The 16,217-nt window shown below is 42.9% G+C and overlaps 1 protein-coding gene across 8 annotated transcripts in view; it reads left to right on the top strand.

Annotated features, from left to right (window-relative positions):
• LRCH1 (leucine rich repeats and calponin homology domain containing 1) overlaps positions 1 to 16,217 on the top strand; it is a 217,471-nt gene that overhangs the window by 176,741 nt on the left and 24,513 nt on the right. For 4 of the 8 annotated variants that reach the window (XM_084981785.1, XM_013980521.3, XM_084981783.1 and 1 more), the window contains exons 16-18: positions 172 to 276; positions 8,846 to 8,955; positions 14,472 to 14,609. In XM_084981785.1, coding sequence (XP_084837911.1) covers positions 172 to 276; positions 8,846 to 8,955; positions 14,472 to 14,609 — 353 coding nt within the window. The remainder of the gene's footprint in view (positions 1 to 171; positions 277 to 8,845; positions 8,956 to 14,471; positions 14,610 to 16,217) is intronic. The other 4 variants (XM_084981787.1, XM_013980522.3, XM_084981786.1 and 1 more) reach the window with 1 other exon arrangement.

The following is a 16,217-nucleotide window of genomic DNA, read 5'->3' as shown; positions in this document are numbered from 1 at the left end:
CGCCATCTTTCATTCTTCTCCTATATTGTACATTTGAAATGCAATCCCATAATGTGAAATTCGCTTCATTTCCATGCAATCCTTATGCCATTTGTGAAATGCTGCTGCCCCTTTGGTTTTTCCTGGTCCTTGTGCAACTGTACGCGGACTGGCTCTCTCGCTCTCCTGCAGACCCAGCCCTCACTCTTCCTCCTATCTCCTTCAACAAACTTACACAGGCACAAACATGGGACAACTCTAGCTACAGTGTTCCATCTGAAGGAGACAGTGACAATGGTAGGTGGCTTTGTACCTATTCCTCCATGTGCTAATGAGCCAATGAATGAATATACTGAACATGCGTTTCTGTGCAGCTGCAGATAGAGTATAATTCGCCTGCATGCCTGATATGATAAGGGATGATAATACACCTGGAAAGTCCAGAAAAGTGCATGTGCATTGTTCTCTGGTGGTTTTATCAAACTATGTTTATCTTGAATATTCTGAATTTTGGAGGGATTTTACAATAATTTCTTCTCTATCCTTGCTGTTTGGGTTTTTTATTTTCTGGAGGGGTGTGTTTGCTTGTTTATAAACATGTGGGGTTTGCACATTTGAATTATCTCTGCTTCTTGTGCTTCTGAACTTTCAACTTTAAATGCTTTCAGAGTTTGATCTTTTATTATCTATGCTTACCATAGGAGATTTTTTTAAAGTAATTAAGACATACTGTGACTGAGCCTAGAGGGGTGCACTGAGAATAGTAAAAATTAAGAAATTTCTAAAAATGAAATCACTTGCCTTCTTTTTTTTGCAAATTGTTTGTGCATTTGGACTTTTGATGTCTTCTGCCCTTTGAGTTAGTTTCATCTAAATATTCAAGAATGGGAACTTGGCCTGAAAACAAATGTGCAAATCAAAAACCAAGGACACCTAGCTAGGATTAATGTGGATATCTTTTGATTGTAGGCCATTAAATATCTGAAGTAGCCTAAAAGATAAAAATAAAATAAATACACTTATTTACATCTACTTACCACAGATATCTGAATCTCTATATGGGTGTGCTCAGATTTTAAACATTTTATTCCAAGATACCAAGTGAGAAAAGTAATGGTAAATGAAATAGAGAGGATGATTTATGGGGAGAAGTGAGATGTTTGGGATACAACTACAACGCAAACACAGTAGGAAGGTATCTTTTCCCATGATTCCTGTTTTTTAATCTAAGTATGTTATATATAATAAATAGAAAACATATATTCAAAATGTTTGCTGTGATTTATCGTCAAAGTTCAACCAAAAAAAAAAAAATGCATTTCCAGATTTCCTTGCAGAGAAAGACATTGTATACCTTGGCAGGTTAGTTATAAAGGCAATTTTATTATTTCATAGATTTCTGAAAGTTTTAACTAAAAACAAATATGATTAAACAACAGTGACAAAACCAAAGTCTCTTCTTATATCATCCCATTTTAAATTCTGGAATTCGAGGGAGGCCAAATGGAAACTTTGCTGATAAACTGGTCCCTTGACTTAAAAAGGGGGCGAGAGGCATTTTTGTTTTCGGAAAGCGTGGCTATTTATAGGTCTGAGGTTGTTTAAAGGAAGTAAAGCCTAGAATGAAAGATTTATGTGTGATTTGGTATTTCCTTAGGAATGATATCTGAAACCAAAGACTTTTTTTTAAGCTCACCAAGACCTAAGACATTTTACAAAGCAGTAGAATTTCTATCTTTGTAGATGAACTAACTAAAAGGAGAACCAACGAAAAGGGGGGAGGGGACCACGTCCAAGGCTCCTAACTCTCCAATCATCTCCTCTCTACCGGGTCTACCTTCATCACTGGCAGCTGTTATTGAGGATTCTCCCCCCGCCACCACCCTTTTCAGGTCTATACCTGCAGCATATGGAGGTTCCCAGGCTAGGGGTTGAGTCAGAGCTACAGCAGCCGGACTTCGCAACAGCCACAGCAACGCCAGATCGCAGCCGCATCTGTGACCTACACCACAACTCATGGCAATGCCAGATCCTTAACCCACTGAGCAAGGCCAGGGATCGAACCCGCAACCTCATGGTTCCTAGTCGGATTCATTCCCGCTGAGTCACAGCGGGAACTCCTATTGAGGATTCTTTGTGCAAGCTACTAAGTGAAACTGCCTTCTTTTTATTAAAAGTCCTAAAATTTCCATTGAAAATGATCACTGTGAAAATCTTTCAGAAAATAACCCTGCGGTATTTATCTGGTATTTTTCGTATGAGGGCAAATTCCAGGGATTCACGTGTAGCTGTTACACTGGACCACAGAAAAATAATAATGCAGGGATTGTTTTCAGTGTTCATCTCCCTGGGTTAATCACCCCAGATATGGGGCAGTTGTTATTTTCCTCTGTTTGCACTTAGTCTGCCGTATACCCTGGGCAAGGGGTAGTTTTCTGACAACTTTCTGGCAGCAGCAATCCTTATAAATATTTGTGTAGGTTCCCAGATCTGACCTTTCAAATTCAACCATCCTTCTCTTTGTGCTAAACATTGCCTTCTGATTTAAATGCATTTTCCAGTGTATTTTTTAAGTTAATGAAGAAGCACTCTATGTATCCCCAAATATATGAGCTGAACTTGGAAAAGGATCATAGCCCATTTTTACGGTGTTCTTGCTGATCCCTCTGAAATAGCAGGTCCCATTTAGTGGCCTCTCATGGCATTTCACACCTGATGACCCATCAGTCTGGTTTCCTCATATTTTCTCCATTATCTGGTATTTGTGACTCTCTCAACAGGTTTAAATAAATGGCATCATGTGACCAGCTCAACCCAGCATAATGTAACCTGCCTTTCATTTATATTTTTTATTTATTTTTTTGGCAGAGTTGGCATTTTGATCTCTTGCCCACTGTCTTTCTTTGTGTTAAAATCCCCCCTTTAGTTAAATGTCCATATTGAAGTAAAATTTACATTACATTTATGGTAAATGTAAAATTTTAAATATATACATATATTTATATGAAATATAAAATTGTTACATTTTTAATAGTAATATTGCTTTCTAATATTTTGTTTCGCATATATCTCAAGTTCCCTATATTCCCCGGGACTCATTCTTTAAGGAGATAAAAGATTGGCAAACTGGCTATAGAAGGTCCGTGGGAGTTTGCATTCCCACAGTCCCCAAAGTTCTGCCTCCTGAGATAATCGGGGAAGGATGTGGACGCGTGTCTGTATGTCTGTCCACCCCGGGCCGGATGGGGCAGCTTCACTTCGAGTTGTTCTTACCCTGAAAACCTCTCTTCGGCTCTTTGTCTTGCGTGCTCTTAACACTCTGCATCTTTCTTTCCTTTCTCCTTCACGTTGAAGTCAAAACCAGCCCTATCTTCTTTTGAATCCTTTTCCCTTTTTCATATGCAGTGAATTGGTGGGCGCTAATTAATGCTTATTTAAGATCGATATTTAAATTATCCCTGGAAAGTGAATGAATGGACCGATCCCTTTGGGGCAGCTTCTGGACATTTTCTGGAATTGTTTTTTACCTTCATCTTGCATGTCTAGGTAGTATTTTCCCCATTACAAAAAGGAGGAACCCGAGGCTGTAGAGGCAGGTCTGTGGGTCTCAACCCAGGCTTCAGATTAGAATCACCTGTGCATCTTTGGTTTTTTTTGGTTTTTTGTTTTCCTCTTTTTAGAGCCGCACCTGCAGCATGTGGAGGTTCCCAGGCTAGGGGTCAAATTAGAGCTGTAGCTGCCGGCCTGCACCACAGCCACAGCAACGCCAGATCGGAGCCGCATCTGTGACCTACACCACAGCTCACGGCAACACTGAATCTTTAACCCACTGAGCAAGGCCAGGCATCAGACCTGCTTCCTCATGGATGCTAGTCAGGTTCTTGACTGCTGAGCCACAATGGGAACTCCTACACTCGTTATTATTGTTATTATTATTTTCTTTTACCAATTTTATGTTATATTTAAGTAGGTGAAAACCACTGGGTTAAGTAAACTGCCCAAGACCAGAGAGAGGGAATTTGAGCATTTTGAGGGCCGAGGATTTATGTAATTCATTTTTGGGCACCAGAGGGAATAAATGAGTGTAATCAGATTTCTAACTGACATTAACCTGAGTCTACAACTCAAGATACTCTTTCGAAGCTACCATGTTGCTACTAATTTCCAAGAAGAAATGGAGAGCTAAATTCCATAACTTCATGTGTCCACAAAGAAATCGCTTCTCACCAAGTTAAATTTAGATACTAAAGATTGATAACACAGGCTGGTAATTTCTACACAAAGTGCACTTCATGTAATAATTAAATAAGAGGCCTTTCTGGCAATTTTTAGAGGAATGGGCTTTCTTTGCTAAATTGAAAGAGATTCTTAGCACATGTGGAGAAGTGGTTTCTTGGGCCCATCCTTAAGTATCTGTTGGGAGCCTCCCATGTGTTAGGCATGAGGTTCGTTTCTATGGATGTAGCTCTGAAAGAGAGTCGATCTGTGCTTTCCTGGAGCTTCTATTTCAGTCTAATGCAGTCACACCGGAAACAGGTTTTAGGGAGTTTTTCATGGTTAAAAAAATTCAGTTGACTGATTATCAACTGGGTAATCTTTGCCAAGGTGCTCTCCGGGTAGAATGATCTTCGAATGAGGGAGCGTTTCAAACTCTTCGTTTTGTTTATTCATCTAGCAAACGGCTTGGTGGAGCAGGGGTAGAGGTTTAAATTGGAAGCAGACTTAAACTCTTAGAGTCCCGATGGAGAAAAGCAGATCTCTGCTGTAAGACAGAAAGTGATGAGTGCCCTGAGAGATGGAGGTAAAGAATGTTCTAAGTTCCTGGCTGACAGACCACTCCCACGACAGGGAGGAGGAGGAGGGAGAGAGAATGGAAGAATCAGTGGAATTTGACCTGTACCTGCAAGGATGAAGTTAATATTCTGCCTCAGCACAGTCATCCTGCCCAGCAGGATTTTTGCTTAAAAATTTGTCTTTTCAGCTAGAGAAATTGCAAATACGATCGAATTGTCCTTTTCATTCTTTGACTATTGTATGATATACAATAATTAAACAGCTAAGCAGGACTCTGGGTTTTTTTCCTGCATCTTTTTTTAAGCATTTTTTGTTTGTTTGTTTTAGGGTTGCACCTGCAGCATGTGGAGGTTCCCAGGTTAGGTGTCGATTTGGAGCTGTAGCCACTGGCCTACGCCACAACCAGGGCAGCGCAGGATCCTTAACGCACTGAGTGAGGCCAGATATCGAACCTGCGTCTTCATGGACACTAGTGTACACACACACACACACACGTTCATATAGACACTCAGACACTCACTCTGCTCCCTTGCCCCTCTTGTTTTCTTCTTATTTACACAACCAGGGTGGCATCTGATTTGAAAAATAATGTGTTAACGGGGTGGCTCTTAATATTGTCCTGTAGAGCCTCAAGCTAAATTTTCATTCCCCAGAATTAAGTAGGGGAGTTCTTGAAATGCAGTGATATGAAATTAAGGAAAACCAGAATAATTCCTCCGTGGACTCGTTTCTTGAAACTTTGATCAGGCTGGTCACTGCATTTATTATTTAAATATGACTTGAAAGAAAAAAAAAAACTATAGGTAATATAATCAGAGCCACCATAAATGGTCCCAGTTAAAATTATTTTGTCATAATAAACTTGCTCTGTAGATTTATTATCAGTCTAAATAGTTTGTTTTCAATTCATATATAAACACTGTAAACCAGCTATAATGGAAAAAATAAAAATCATTAAAAAGTTCTTATATATACTATGATAACTAATCCATTTAGAAAGCTAGTAGTATTATAGTCAGGTTTCCAATAATTGTATGTACATTTGAAGTGTCCCCTTTTTTGGGGGGTCTTTTTTTTTTAGGGCCTCACCCGTGGCATATGAAAGTTCCCAAGCTAGGGGTTGAATCGGAGCTGCAGCTGCAGGCCTACACCACAGCCACAGCCACGCCGGATCCAAGCCGCATCTGGGACTACATACAGCTCACAGCAGTGCCGGATCCTTAACCCACTGAGCCAGGGATTGAGGATACTAGTCGGGCTCTTTAACTGCTGAGCCACAGCGGGAACTCCTGAAGTGTTTGTTTTAAAAACAACAGCTCCCATGTGTTTTCGTGCTTTTTAATCGCTTCCGTGGATAAAGCAAATAGTCAAGCATGCATTTTGTATTTTTTTTTTTTTTTTTTTGTCTTTTTGCTATTTCTTGGGCCGCTCCCGCGGCATATGGAGGTTCCCAGGCTAGGCGTCCAATCAGAGCTGTAGCCACTGGCCTAGGCCAGAGCCACAGCAACTCAGGATCCGAGCTGCATCTGCAACCTACACCACAGCTCACGGCAATGCCGGATCCTTGACCCACTGAGCAAGGGCAGGGACCGAACCCGCAACCTCATGGTTCCTAGTCGGATTTGTTAACCACTGCACCACGACGGGAACTCCGCATTTTGTATTTTTTAAGATGTACAGGAATTTAAAAGGGAAAGCAATGCCAGGAAATTGAAATGCAGACATCACTGCATTATCTCGTTATCTCATAGAGGGCTCTAACAAGGCGTCGGTATTTGAATAGTGTGCTGTTAACCAAAAGCTCACAGTTAATTTAACTTCCTGATAGTTTCGTATTCAGAATGAAATCTGCCAATAAAAACATATTGAAAATATTAGACAGGCAGTATTAGATAAGATTGCCCCCAGAAAAGAAAAAGGCAAAGGAAAATAAAACCTCCAAAGAAAACATTGGATTTGTTTAAACGGTGTTGGGCTCCCCTTGCTGGTCAGTGTGTGTATTACTCAACTCGGTCCACACTCCTGGGCTTGGTCCGTTTGGTTGACGTCTCTTCTTTGGGGATGTGGATTATTTCTCCATTTTCCATTTTAATATATAATCTCTTTTGGTCGCTGTTTAAATGCATAGATTTGGGGGGGGTAGGGCTTCATGTGGTGCAAAGGCAAATTTCCTGCATTTCCAGTGTCTCCCCTGCTTCTTAGGTTGTCAGACTCTTCCTCATTTCCCTCTGCTCGGTGAGCTTCTCATCTCTCCCTGCCAGTCACCCTACTCTACTTCCTTTGCTTGCCCTGCCTTTAATTTTTAAAACAGCCGGTCTCATTTCCTGCGGGGTTTGGTATTTGTGGGCCTTGGTGACTAGCCTTTGGCTCTTTCTGCCTGTGACTTCCTTGGGTGCCTTGAGGCAGAACCTGTCTGAGGTCCAGAAGGTACAGTGTACCACACAGATCAGTGTAGATCACCCCCTTTCCTTTACCCTGTAAGTCAAGAGTTTCTTAAGATGTGTCAGCTTTCGGGTTCTCGCTAGTGCACCAGAGTGCTGATTCACATATCCCAGAACTGAGTTACAAAGAAAATACTGAGACGGGCGTGTAATGCAAGACATTTATTCAGGTGTTTTGGTTCAAAGATACAAGTTGAGATGAAAATGACGCCGTTGGGAGAGTTCCCTGGTGGTCTAGTAGTTAGGACTCTGCATTTTCAGTGCGGCGGCCTGGGTTCAATCCCTGGTGGGAGACCTGAGATCTCACATCAACACAGTGCAATGTGGCCAAAACCTAACCAAAGCGAGATAAACAAATGAGTAAAATGATACAGTTGGGTGAATGTGGGATAATTGATTATATGGTGGATAGGTTTGTAAGCCTTATTTAAAAACAGCTAATAAATTGGAATAGCTTTTAGAGTGGCTCGTAGGAAGTCTTTGTCTGAATAGGATAAAAATTGTATGATCTTCTTACCCTACATTGTTGAAGATACAGCGATCGAAATTTCTAGAATTGCAGTACGTCAGTGCAAGCCTTCTGCATGGCATTGCTTTTTAAAATTAGAGTGCTCTGCCCAAAATATTCTGAAGCCCTTACCCCCCTCCCCCCACAAGCTGAAAATCTATGGGATACGGGGAACCAACCACAACTCCTAACTGCTCTGCCCCCCTCCGCCCCCCCCCCACCGCCCCCACCTGGCAGAGGGTGGGCACAGAACGTTGACAGTCTTAAGATAAACATCTCAAGGAAGAAAAAGATTCAAGTTTAAATCTGCCTTGGGCTCTGTATTCTAACGACATGGCTATAACCACTCTGCCACACATAGAAGATTTTGTACCTTCTTTATTAATTAGTCTTTAAAAGTTGTCATCCTTCAGCGTTGAGACCATTTATTTTCTCTGCAGTCAGAGGCTTAACTCCTTCCAAAGGGAGCGTCACTGTGAGTTGCTGTTCCTGGAGGTTGTAATTTTAAGGACCTGAAGCCAAAGAGGCTCTCTTAAAGCATCCTCTCATCCTGCCAGTTTTCTAAAAGGGGTTTGGGGTCATCCCTGAAGAGCTGACGTTTAGGATAAGGGTGTCAGTGACATGATAGAAGGCAGATTTTGTCCTCCTGCTACCGCAGCACATGGAAGTTCCCGGGGCCAGGGATCAAATCTCAGCTTGTTTTTATCATGTAAAGCAATCCTGACTTCTTACTCGAAATGAGTTATCTGAATTTAATGAAAGGCTTGTGGAACCTCACCTATAGATGGAAACTTGTATAGACAAAAACTTGGGCAGAAACCAGTGGGAAAAGGAGAGAAGGGGTCGGGAAGGGTGTCAGCAAGGACCCAGCCCTCTCCTTCCTGGATTCAGCGGATTGTCCCCCGAAGGTACAGCTTTTCAGACACACAATCCAGAATAAGTGAAAACATAACCTTTAGCATATTCGAAACAAGCGTTTTCACGTGAAGTCAGAATTTCTGGTTTCTGTGAGTGGTAAATGAATTATTTCAGATAAATTAACAATTTGATTTAAATAGGAACAGCCTGATAGGGCAGCCTGGACTGGGCTCTCCATAAAGACTTTTTTCCCTTTCTGTTACAGTGTTTCTAAGACCACAGAGAAATCTGGAATCTATAGATCCACAGTTTACGATTCGGAGAAAAATGGAACAGATGAGAGAAGAGAAGGAACTGGTGGAACAGCTGCGAGAGGTACTGAGAAGCACCGTGTAACTGACTAACAGTTTGCAGAATTGAAGCAGCAGTCAGTATTTTTAAAAAGCAGACTTTGATGACACGCTGCCAGCAGACCTGGTGTCAGAGCCAGTTCACCTACTGCCCGTTTCATCCTGGGAAAGTCACTCAACATCCCCGAGTTTCAGTTTTTTCATGTATTAAAATAATAAATAGTTCCCATCTACGTTCATGGGATTTTGTGAGGAATAGATGAGAGAATGTAAGTAGAAATACTTACTACCTATGTATAAAAGCTAGTATTGTTTCAGTCCTGGTACTCTTTTTTTGTTTGTTTGTTTTGTTTTTTAGGGCCGCACCCACGGCCTATGGAGGTTCCCAGGCTAGGGGTCGAATTGGAGCTGTAGCTGCCAGCCTACACCACAGCCACAGCAATGCCGGATCTTTAACCCACTGAGTGAGGCCAGGGATCGAACCCGCAACCTCATGGTTCCTCATTGGATTTGTTTCCGCTACGCCATGATGGGAACTCCAGTCCTGGTACTCTTGAAAAAGGAATTGTTACTAATTTAACCTAATAACATTCAATGAATTTAAAGATGTTTATAGCTATTCTTGCTCTGTACCCCAAACTGATGAGAATTTATTTATTTATTGCGGGGGGTGCACTTGTGATATATGGGAGTTCCCAGGCTAGGGGTTGAATCAGAGCTGTAGCCACTGGCCTCTGCCACAGCCACAGCAACTCTGGCTCCTTAACCCAGTGATCGAGGCCAGGAATCGAACCTGCGTCCTCATGGATCCCAGTCAGATTCATTTCCTCTGAGCCACGATGGGAACTCCCTGATCAGAATTTTTGAGTCACTCATTTAATAGGCAAACCATTTGAGTTTGCTGCCAAGGGTGATGTCCTGTGCTGGTTGCCAGGGAAGATTTTAAGCTTGGTGATGGCAGGGGCCATGGCTTCTTCCTTGTTATATTTCTGTTGCCAGCACAGCTCCCAGGCAGAGCCGTGGATGTAATTTTCCACCCTCACGGTCTTCGTCTTTAGTTACGAGGATCATACACACGTATGTGGAAGGTCAAACAGCAGTACAAGGGTCCGTCATCAAAGAACACAGTTATTAAAGGTGTTAGTTGTTAAAAGTATTGTTATTTTTTATTTTTATTTTATTTTTTTGTCTTTCGTCTTTTTTTAGGGCTGCACCCATGGCATATGGAGGTTCCCAGGCGAGGGGTCTAATTGCAGCTGTAGCTGCTGGCCTACACCAGAACCATAGCAATGCCAGATCCGAGCCACCTCTGCAACTGACACCATAGCTCCCGGCAATGCTGGATCCTTAACCCACTGAGCAAGGCCAGGATTTGAACCCACAGCCTCATGGTTCCTAGTCAGATTCGTTTCCGCTGCACCATCACAGGAACTCCCAAGTTACTTTTCTTATAATGATTTTAATTTTCTCCATTATAGCTGGTTTACAACGTTCTGTCACTTTTCTAGCTGTACAGCGAGGTGACCCAGTCACACATACATGTATACATTCTTTTTTCTCACATTCTCAGGCTCCGTCCTAAATGACGAGATAGAGTTTCCAGTGCTGTATAGCACGATCTCATTGCTTATCCATTCCAAAGGCAATCTGGAAGTTTGCATCTGTTAACCCCAAACTCTCAGTCCATCCCTCCCCCTCCCCCTTGGCAACCACAAGTCTGTTCTCCAAGTCCCTGATTTTGTTTTCAGTGGAAAGATTCCTTTGTGCCATATATTAGATTCTACATATGAGTGATAGCATGTGGTACTTGTCTAGCTCTTGAAAAATATTCAGTTATTAAAAGATAAGTTCTTTACATTCCAAGGGAAGTACCATAGCCATTGAACGAGGCCAATATAAGAAGCTTCTTGAGGAGGCAGATCTTCCACCACAGTGTCTCCTTGCACTAGCAAATCATGATTGACTGCTGCTTTGTAGGCTGTATGGATGATGGATAGAGAAAGGAACAAAAGGCCCTGCTCCCATGAAGTCTATCGTCTATTGAGAAGAGTAAGAAGGAAACAGGACACAATTTCAAACAGCAGTGCGTTCCACCAATAAGCAATGAATTCTGTACATTAAATTACGGCTGAATTAAAGTAGGTCAGAATCATTGTTGTTGTAGATGATAGTTAATATATGGTTTAGTAGGTAGTCAGGAAGAAAGAAAGAAAAACCCAGAAACCGGAGTTCCTGTCGTGGCGCAGTGATTAACGAATCTGACTAGGAACTATGAGGTTGCGGGTTCGATCCCAGGCCTTGCTCAGTGGGTTAAGGGTCCAGAGTTGCTGTGAGCTGTGGTGTAGGTCACAGACGTGGCTCGGATCCCGCCTTGCTGTGGCCCTGGTGTAGGCCGGCTGCTACAGCTCCGATTAGACCCCTAACCTGGGAACCTCCATCTGCCGTGGGTGGTGCAGCCCTAGAAAAGGCCAAAAGACAAAAAGAAAACCCCAGAAATCTCTCACTACCACTTGAAGCCACTGTGGTTGACTCAACAGTCACATAGGCAAGTCTCGGACCTCTGCCACCTGCCTAAATTAAACTCTCAGCAGTAAACATCAGCCTGTTAGCTTGGGAGGTCAACTTTCAGAAATATGCCAAAATAAGCTCATAAGTTGAAAGATACCTCTCAAAGAGTGATATAGTTTTATCTTAAAGCCTGAGTCATATTGATAACTTATGTTTTACTTTGGTGATGTAGAATCAGAGACCGAAAGCATGCTTAGAGAAAAATGAGGCGTCTCGACACAGGATAGTTCTGGTCTTGTGGTTGCCAGTGGGGAGGGGGTTGGAGGCAGGATGGAGTGGAGGGTGGGGTTAGTAGCTAAAAGGTGTTATAATGTAGAATGGATAAATAACAAGGTCCTACTATATCGCACAGGGAACTCTCTTCAATATCCTGTGATAAAACCCAACGGAAAAGAATATTTTAAAAAAGAATGTAGGCGTTCCTGCCGTGGCTCAGCAGAAACAAATCTGACTAGTGTCCATGAGGACACAGGTTCGATCCCTGGCCTCACTCCAGCATTGCCGTGAGCTGTGGTGTAGGTTGCAGATGTGGCTCGGATCTGGTGTTGCTGTGGCTGTGGCACAGGCCAGCAGCTGTAGCACTGATTCAGCTCCTAGCTTGGGAACCTCCATAGGCCATGCATGTGGCCCTAAAAAGACAAAAAAAAAAAAGGGGGGGGGGATGTATGTGTGTGTAACCAGATCACTTTGCCATATAGCAGAAGTTAACACAACTTCATAAATCAACCAGACTTCAATAAAAAGCTCCCAGATTAGACACGGGGCAGCTCTAGGAGAAAATTACGGAACACTGTTGCATGCGCTGATTTTCAGCTGCTTCACTTTGCAAATCTCCAAATTAAGTCATCTTTCTTCCACTATTACTCATTTGCAAGGAACTTCTGCTGTAAAGCAGGAATTTCTGTTTGAAGTTTTAAAAACAGATCTGTCTCCTCCTTCTGTGCAGAGATGGAGTAGATGTCCTCTTCCCCGTTCCTCCCACTAAATACAAGTAAACCCTTTGGACCGTAAATGCAAAATAAGCCTAAGACCCCTCTGAAAGATGGAGAGAAGAATGCAGACCAGCTGGATCCCTTGGGCCTAGGAATGACCTGGTGTCGAGTCCAGTGGGTTTTCTTCTTTGCTTCATCTTTCTCAGACTTGGCGCTGAAGTAGTGGAAATCAGAAATGCTAATAGGCACAAATTAAAAAAAAAAAAAAGTCCCAACAAAAGCTAATTTTCTTTAGTCAGAGGACCAGGAAAGAGGCAGCCTAGTGAGATTAGGAAACTTTTAGATGATAAACGCTTTACTCAAGCTAAACACAGCTCCATCCTTACCCGTGCTTGCAAAGAAGGAGCAAACAGCTGGACTTTCACCTCCACTGGGTATCAGAGAAGGCCGAATTGGGAACCAGGAATTTCATCCCCATCAGCTAAGAGCTATCCTGTCCCCTGCCATGGCGTCACTTGGAGCCCATATGGGGAGCCTATCCAGGCTCCCCTACCCCTAGGCATCTGACACCAAGTGGGAATCCTAGCTTTCTGCACTTGCACAGCAGTGACAATGTAGGAACCCCCTTTCCCCTGCCAGAGCAATGTCCCAAAAAAAAAAAAAAAAAATAAACCCAGCAAAAACAGAAAGTTTACATAGGATTCAGTAGGATCCAAAGTTTCTTAACATAATACCAAAATGTCCGGGTTTTAACCAAAAAAATCACTCATTTTACCAAGAACAAAATGAATGTAAAAAGATAATCAGCAGCTGACAGCACTGATATGGCTGAGGTACTAGAATTATCTGACAAAGATTTTACAGCGTTCGTGATAAAAATGCTTTAACAAGCCATTGTAAACACGGTTGAAACAAAGGAAACAAATCGAATGCCTCTGCAAACCAATAGAACATCTTAACAAAGAAATAGGAGACATAGAGAAGAACTGCAAAATACATCATCCAAACTCAGCAGCAGAAGGGAGGTAACAAAGGAAAGCATCAGTGAGCTGGAACAAGGACCAATAGGCATTACCTCATCTGAGCAACGGAGGGAAAACAGACAGAAAATAAATGAGCGGAGCCTCAGGGACCAGGGAGAGTGGAACAGATGATCTGCATTCGTGTTCGGGGAATTCTGGAAGGAGAGGAGAACGAGCAGGTGGAGGCAGCACTGGGGGGAGGGAAGTAGGTGTGCCCGTAAAAGGACAACGCGGATCCTTGACCCTGACTTGACCATCAGTGTCATCGTCCCCATAGGGAGCTTGTGGTGTACACGGTGGCACGTCATTACCTCTGAGAGAAGCTGGGCAAAGGATACATGGGATCTTTCTACATAACTTCATATAACTGCACAGGAGTTTATGATTATCTCAAAATTAAACATTTAATTTTTGTTTTTCTTTTTTTTCTTTTTTTTTCAAAGCGTCGCACCCATGGCATATGGAGGTTCCCAGGCTAGGGGTCGAATCGGAGCTGCAGCTGCCAGCCTACACCACAGCCACAGCCACGCCAGATCCAAGCCATGTCTGTGACCTACACCACAGCTCACAGCAATGCCAGATCCTTAACCCACTGAGCAAGGCCAGGAATCGAACCCTCTTCCTCATGGATGCTAGTCAGATTTGCTTCTGCTGAGCCATGACAGGAACTCCAAAAAGCTAATTTTTTAAAAAGGGAGAAACATTTATTTTTGAACTAAAATATAGTCTTAGAGGAAAAAGCATTTCCGCTGCTAAGTCTGAGGCCATATTGAACTCAAGGAGTGATTCCATTATTTTGTAAATTCGACCAGTTAAAATTTTTAGACACAATTGTGTTTTTTCTACAGAGGGATTTTTACTTTTAGTATCTTTTCAAAGGTTTAAATCATGACAGTGGTATCCACAAGTTCTCATCCTTCTCCTCAATGAAACTTAAGTCTCAATTCATAAAATGCCCATAACTGTATTTTACCCTCCATTGCCTGAGAGCAATTGGCTTCTTTCTGATTCCTTCCCAGAGCATCGAGATGAGACTCAAGGTCAGCCTGCATGAAGACCTGGGGGCTGCCCTCATGGATGGGGTCGTCCTCTGCCATCTGGTCAACCACATCCGCCCACGATCCGTTGCAAGCATCCATGTCCCCTCACCAGCAGTTGTAAGTAACACCATATAGAGGCAGACTAAATTTTACCTAAGACAAATTCCTTGGGACTGTATTGCTGGTTAAACATGCTGATGGTATTACCAGGACCCCGTTCCAATTCTCCTCTTGGACCCCAAACAGCTAGAAGAGCAGAAAAGGAATAACATTTCTAAATGAAGCAACATTTTTACTGCAAAAAGGGAGACTATTTAAAATAAATATGTAAATGGCAGAAAAGAAACATTTTAGGAGTTCCCTTCATGGCTCAGCAGTAACGAACGTGACTAGGATCCATGAGGATGCTGGTTCAATCCTTGGCCTCGCTCAGTGGGTTAGGGATCTGGCGTCGCCATGAGCTGCGGTATAGGTTGCAGATGCAGCTCAATCTGGTGTTGCTGTGGCTGTGGTGTAGGCTGGCAGCTGCAGCTCCGATTGGACCCCTAGCCTGGGAACTTCCACGTGCTGCAGGTGCAGCCCTTTAAAAAAAAAAAAAAAAAAAGGAACTTATTTCAGATGTAAAGCAAATCACATTGAATAAATGATTGCTTGGGGTGCTAAATTTAAGACTGTAGGGACGTAAAGATTCATTCCTCATCGAGGGTATTTAAACAGGGAGAAGTCTTTTTGGTAAACTTCTTTGGGTGGGTGGGTTCTCTTCTAAATGGAACCTCTTTCCTTTATTAATTATTAGGGATTTTAGGATAGCTCTGAAAAGATATGGATTCTATATAAATATCATTAGTAACCTTTCAGGCCAGAAGTGGGTCAGCCAGTCATTAATTCAACACTCCTTGATTGCTCATTGTGCTCAAGGGGGTAGGTTGGAGAGAGTGAAGAACTGGGGGGGAGATGAGTCTGCCTGAGATGCCCTCAGAGCCCTAAATAGCCTCATCTCCCTGTTGGGGAGAGAAGGCCGGCGCAGGGAACCTCTTCCTGTGCTTCAAAGCGCATGTTCCTGTCCAGAAGAGAGCCGTGGAGTCACTCCATGGGCATTCAGATGAGGGCAGGGGAAGCAATGATGAGTTTGTCTTCGAAGCCTACAGAGAGCGCAGATAAGTAGAGGTTTTCTGTCTACACTCTCTGCTGGTAGGTGCGACCGAGGAGTTTAGAGGCTAAGCATGTAGGGTTTGGATCCCAGTTCCACATCTGTAGAAGCCATAGGACTTCGGGAAAGGTATTTAACTTCTCTTTAGCTTGATTGGCTCTTCTCTGTCACGGAACTGCTCTCAGGAGGATGAAACGAGGTCCAAGCCACTGTCGTCATCCGTGTCTCTGCGCACATGCTCAAGAGGCAGAGCCCCCACCTCCAGGCACAGCGTTCATAAAATATCGCATGAAGAGTGTGTGGAGTGAAAGCCTCCTGCGAAGCCCCCATCCCTCGCTCCCCAGGAAAACAGTCTTAGGGGCATTATTTGTCTTCATTTCTTTTCTCTTGGCAGCAAGAAAAATCCGCTGAAGACAGTGGTCTGTTTTCTTCTGCACACTTAAACATACTTCTCCTTTCAAAAGCTTTGCTGCTTTTTTGCCTCTGAAACACAGGAAAAAAAAAAAAATAGACCCCTTTGTCTTCTCATTCCAGTCTGTTTAAGCTGCCTGAGTTTGGGCAGTAAATTTTGTTCT

This window comes from Sus scrofa, chromosome 11 (genome assembly GCF_054392235.1).
Source record: "Sus scrofa isolate SSC_HxYL_T2T_F1_AM1 chromosome 11, Sscrofa_HxYL_maternal_Yorkshire_Landrace_v2.0, whole genome shotgun sequence".
NCBI classification, from domain to species: domain Eukaryota; kingdom Metazoa; phylum Chordata; class Mammalia; order Artiodactyla; family Suidae; genus Sus; species Sus scrofa.
This window is presented reverse-complemented; position numbering and strand designations above follow the sequence as displayed.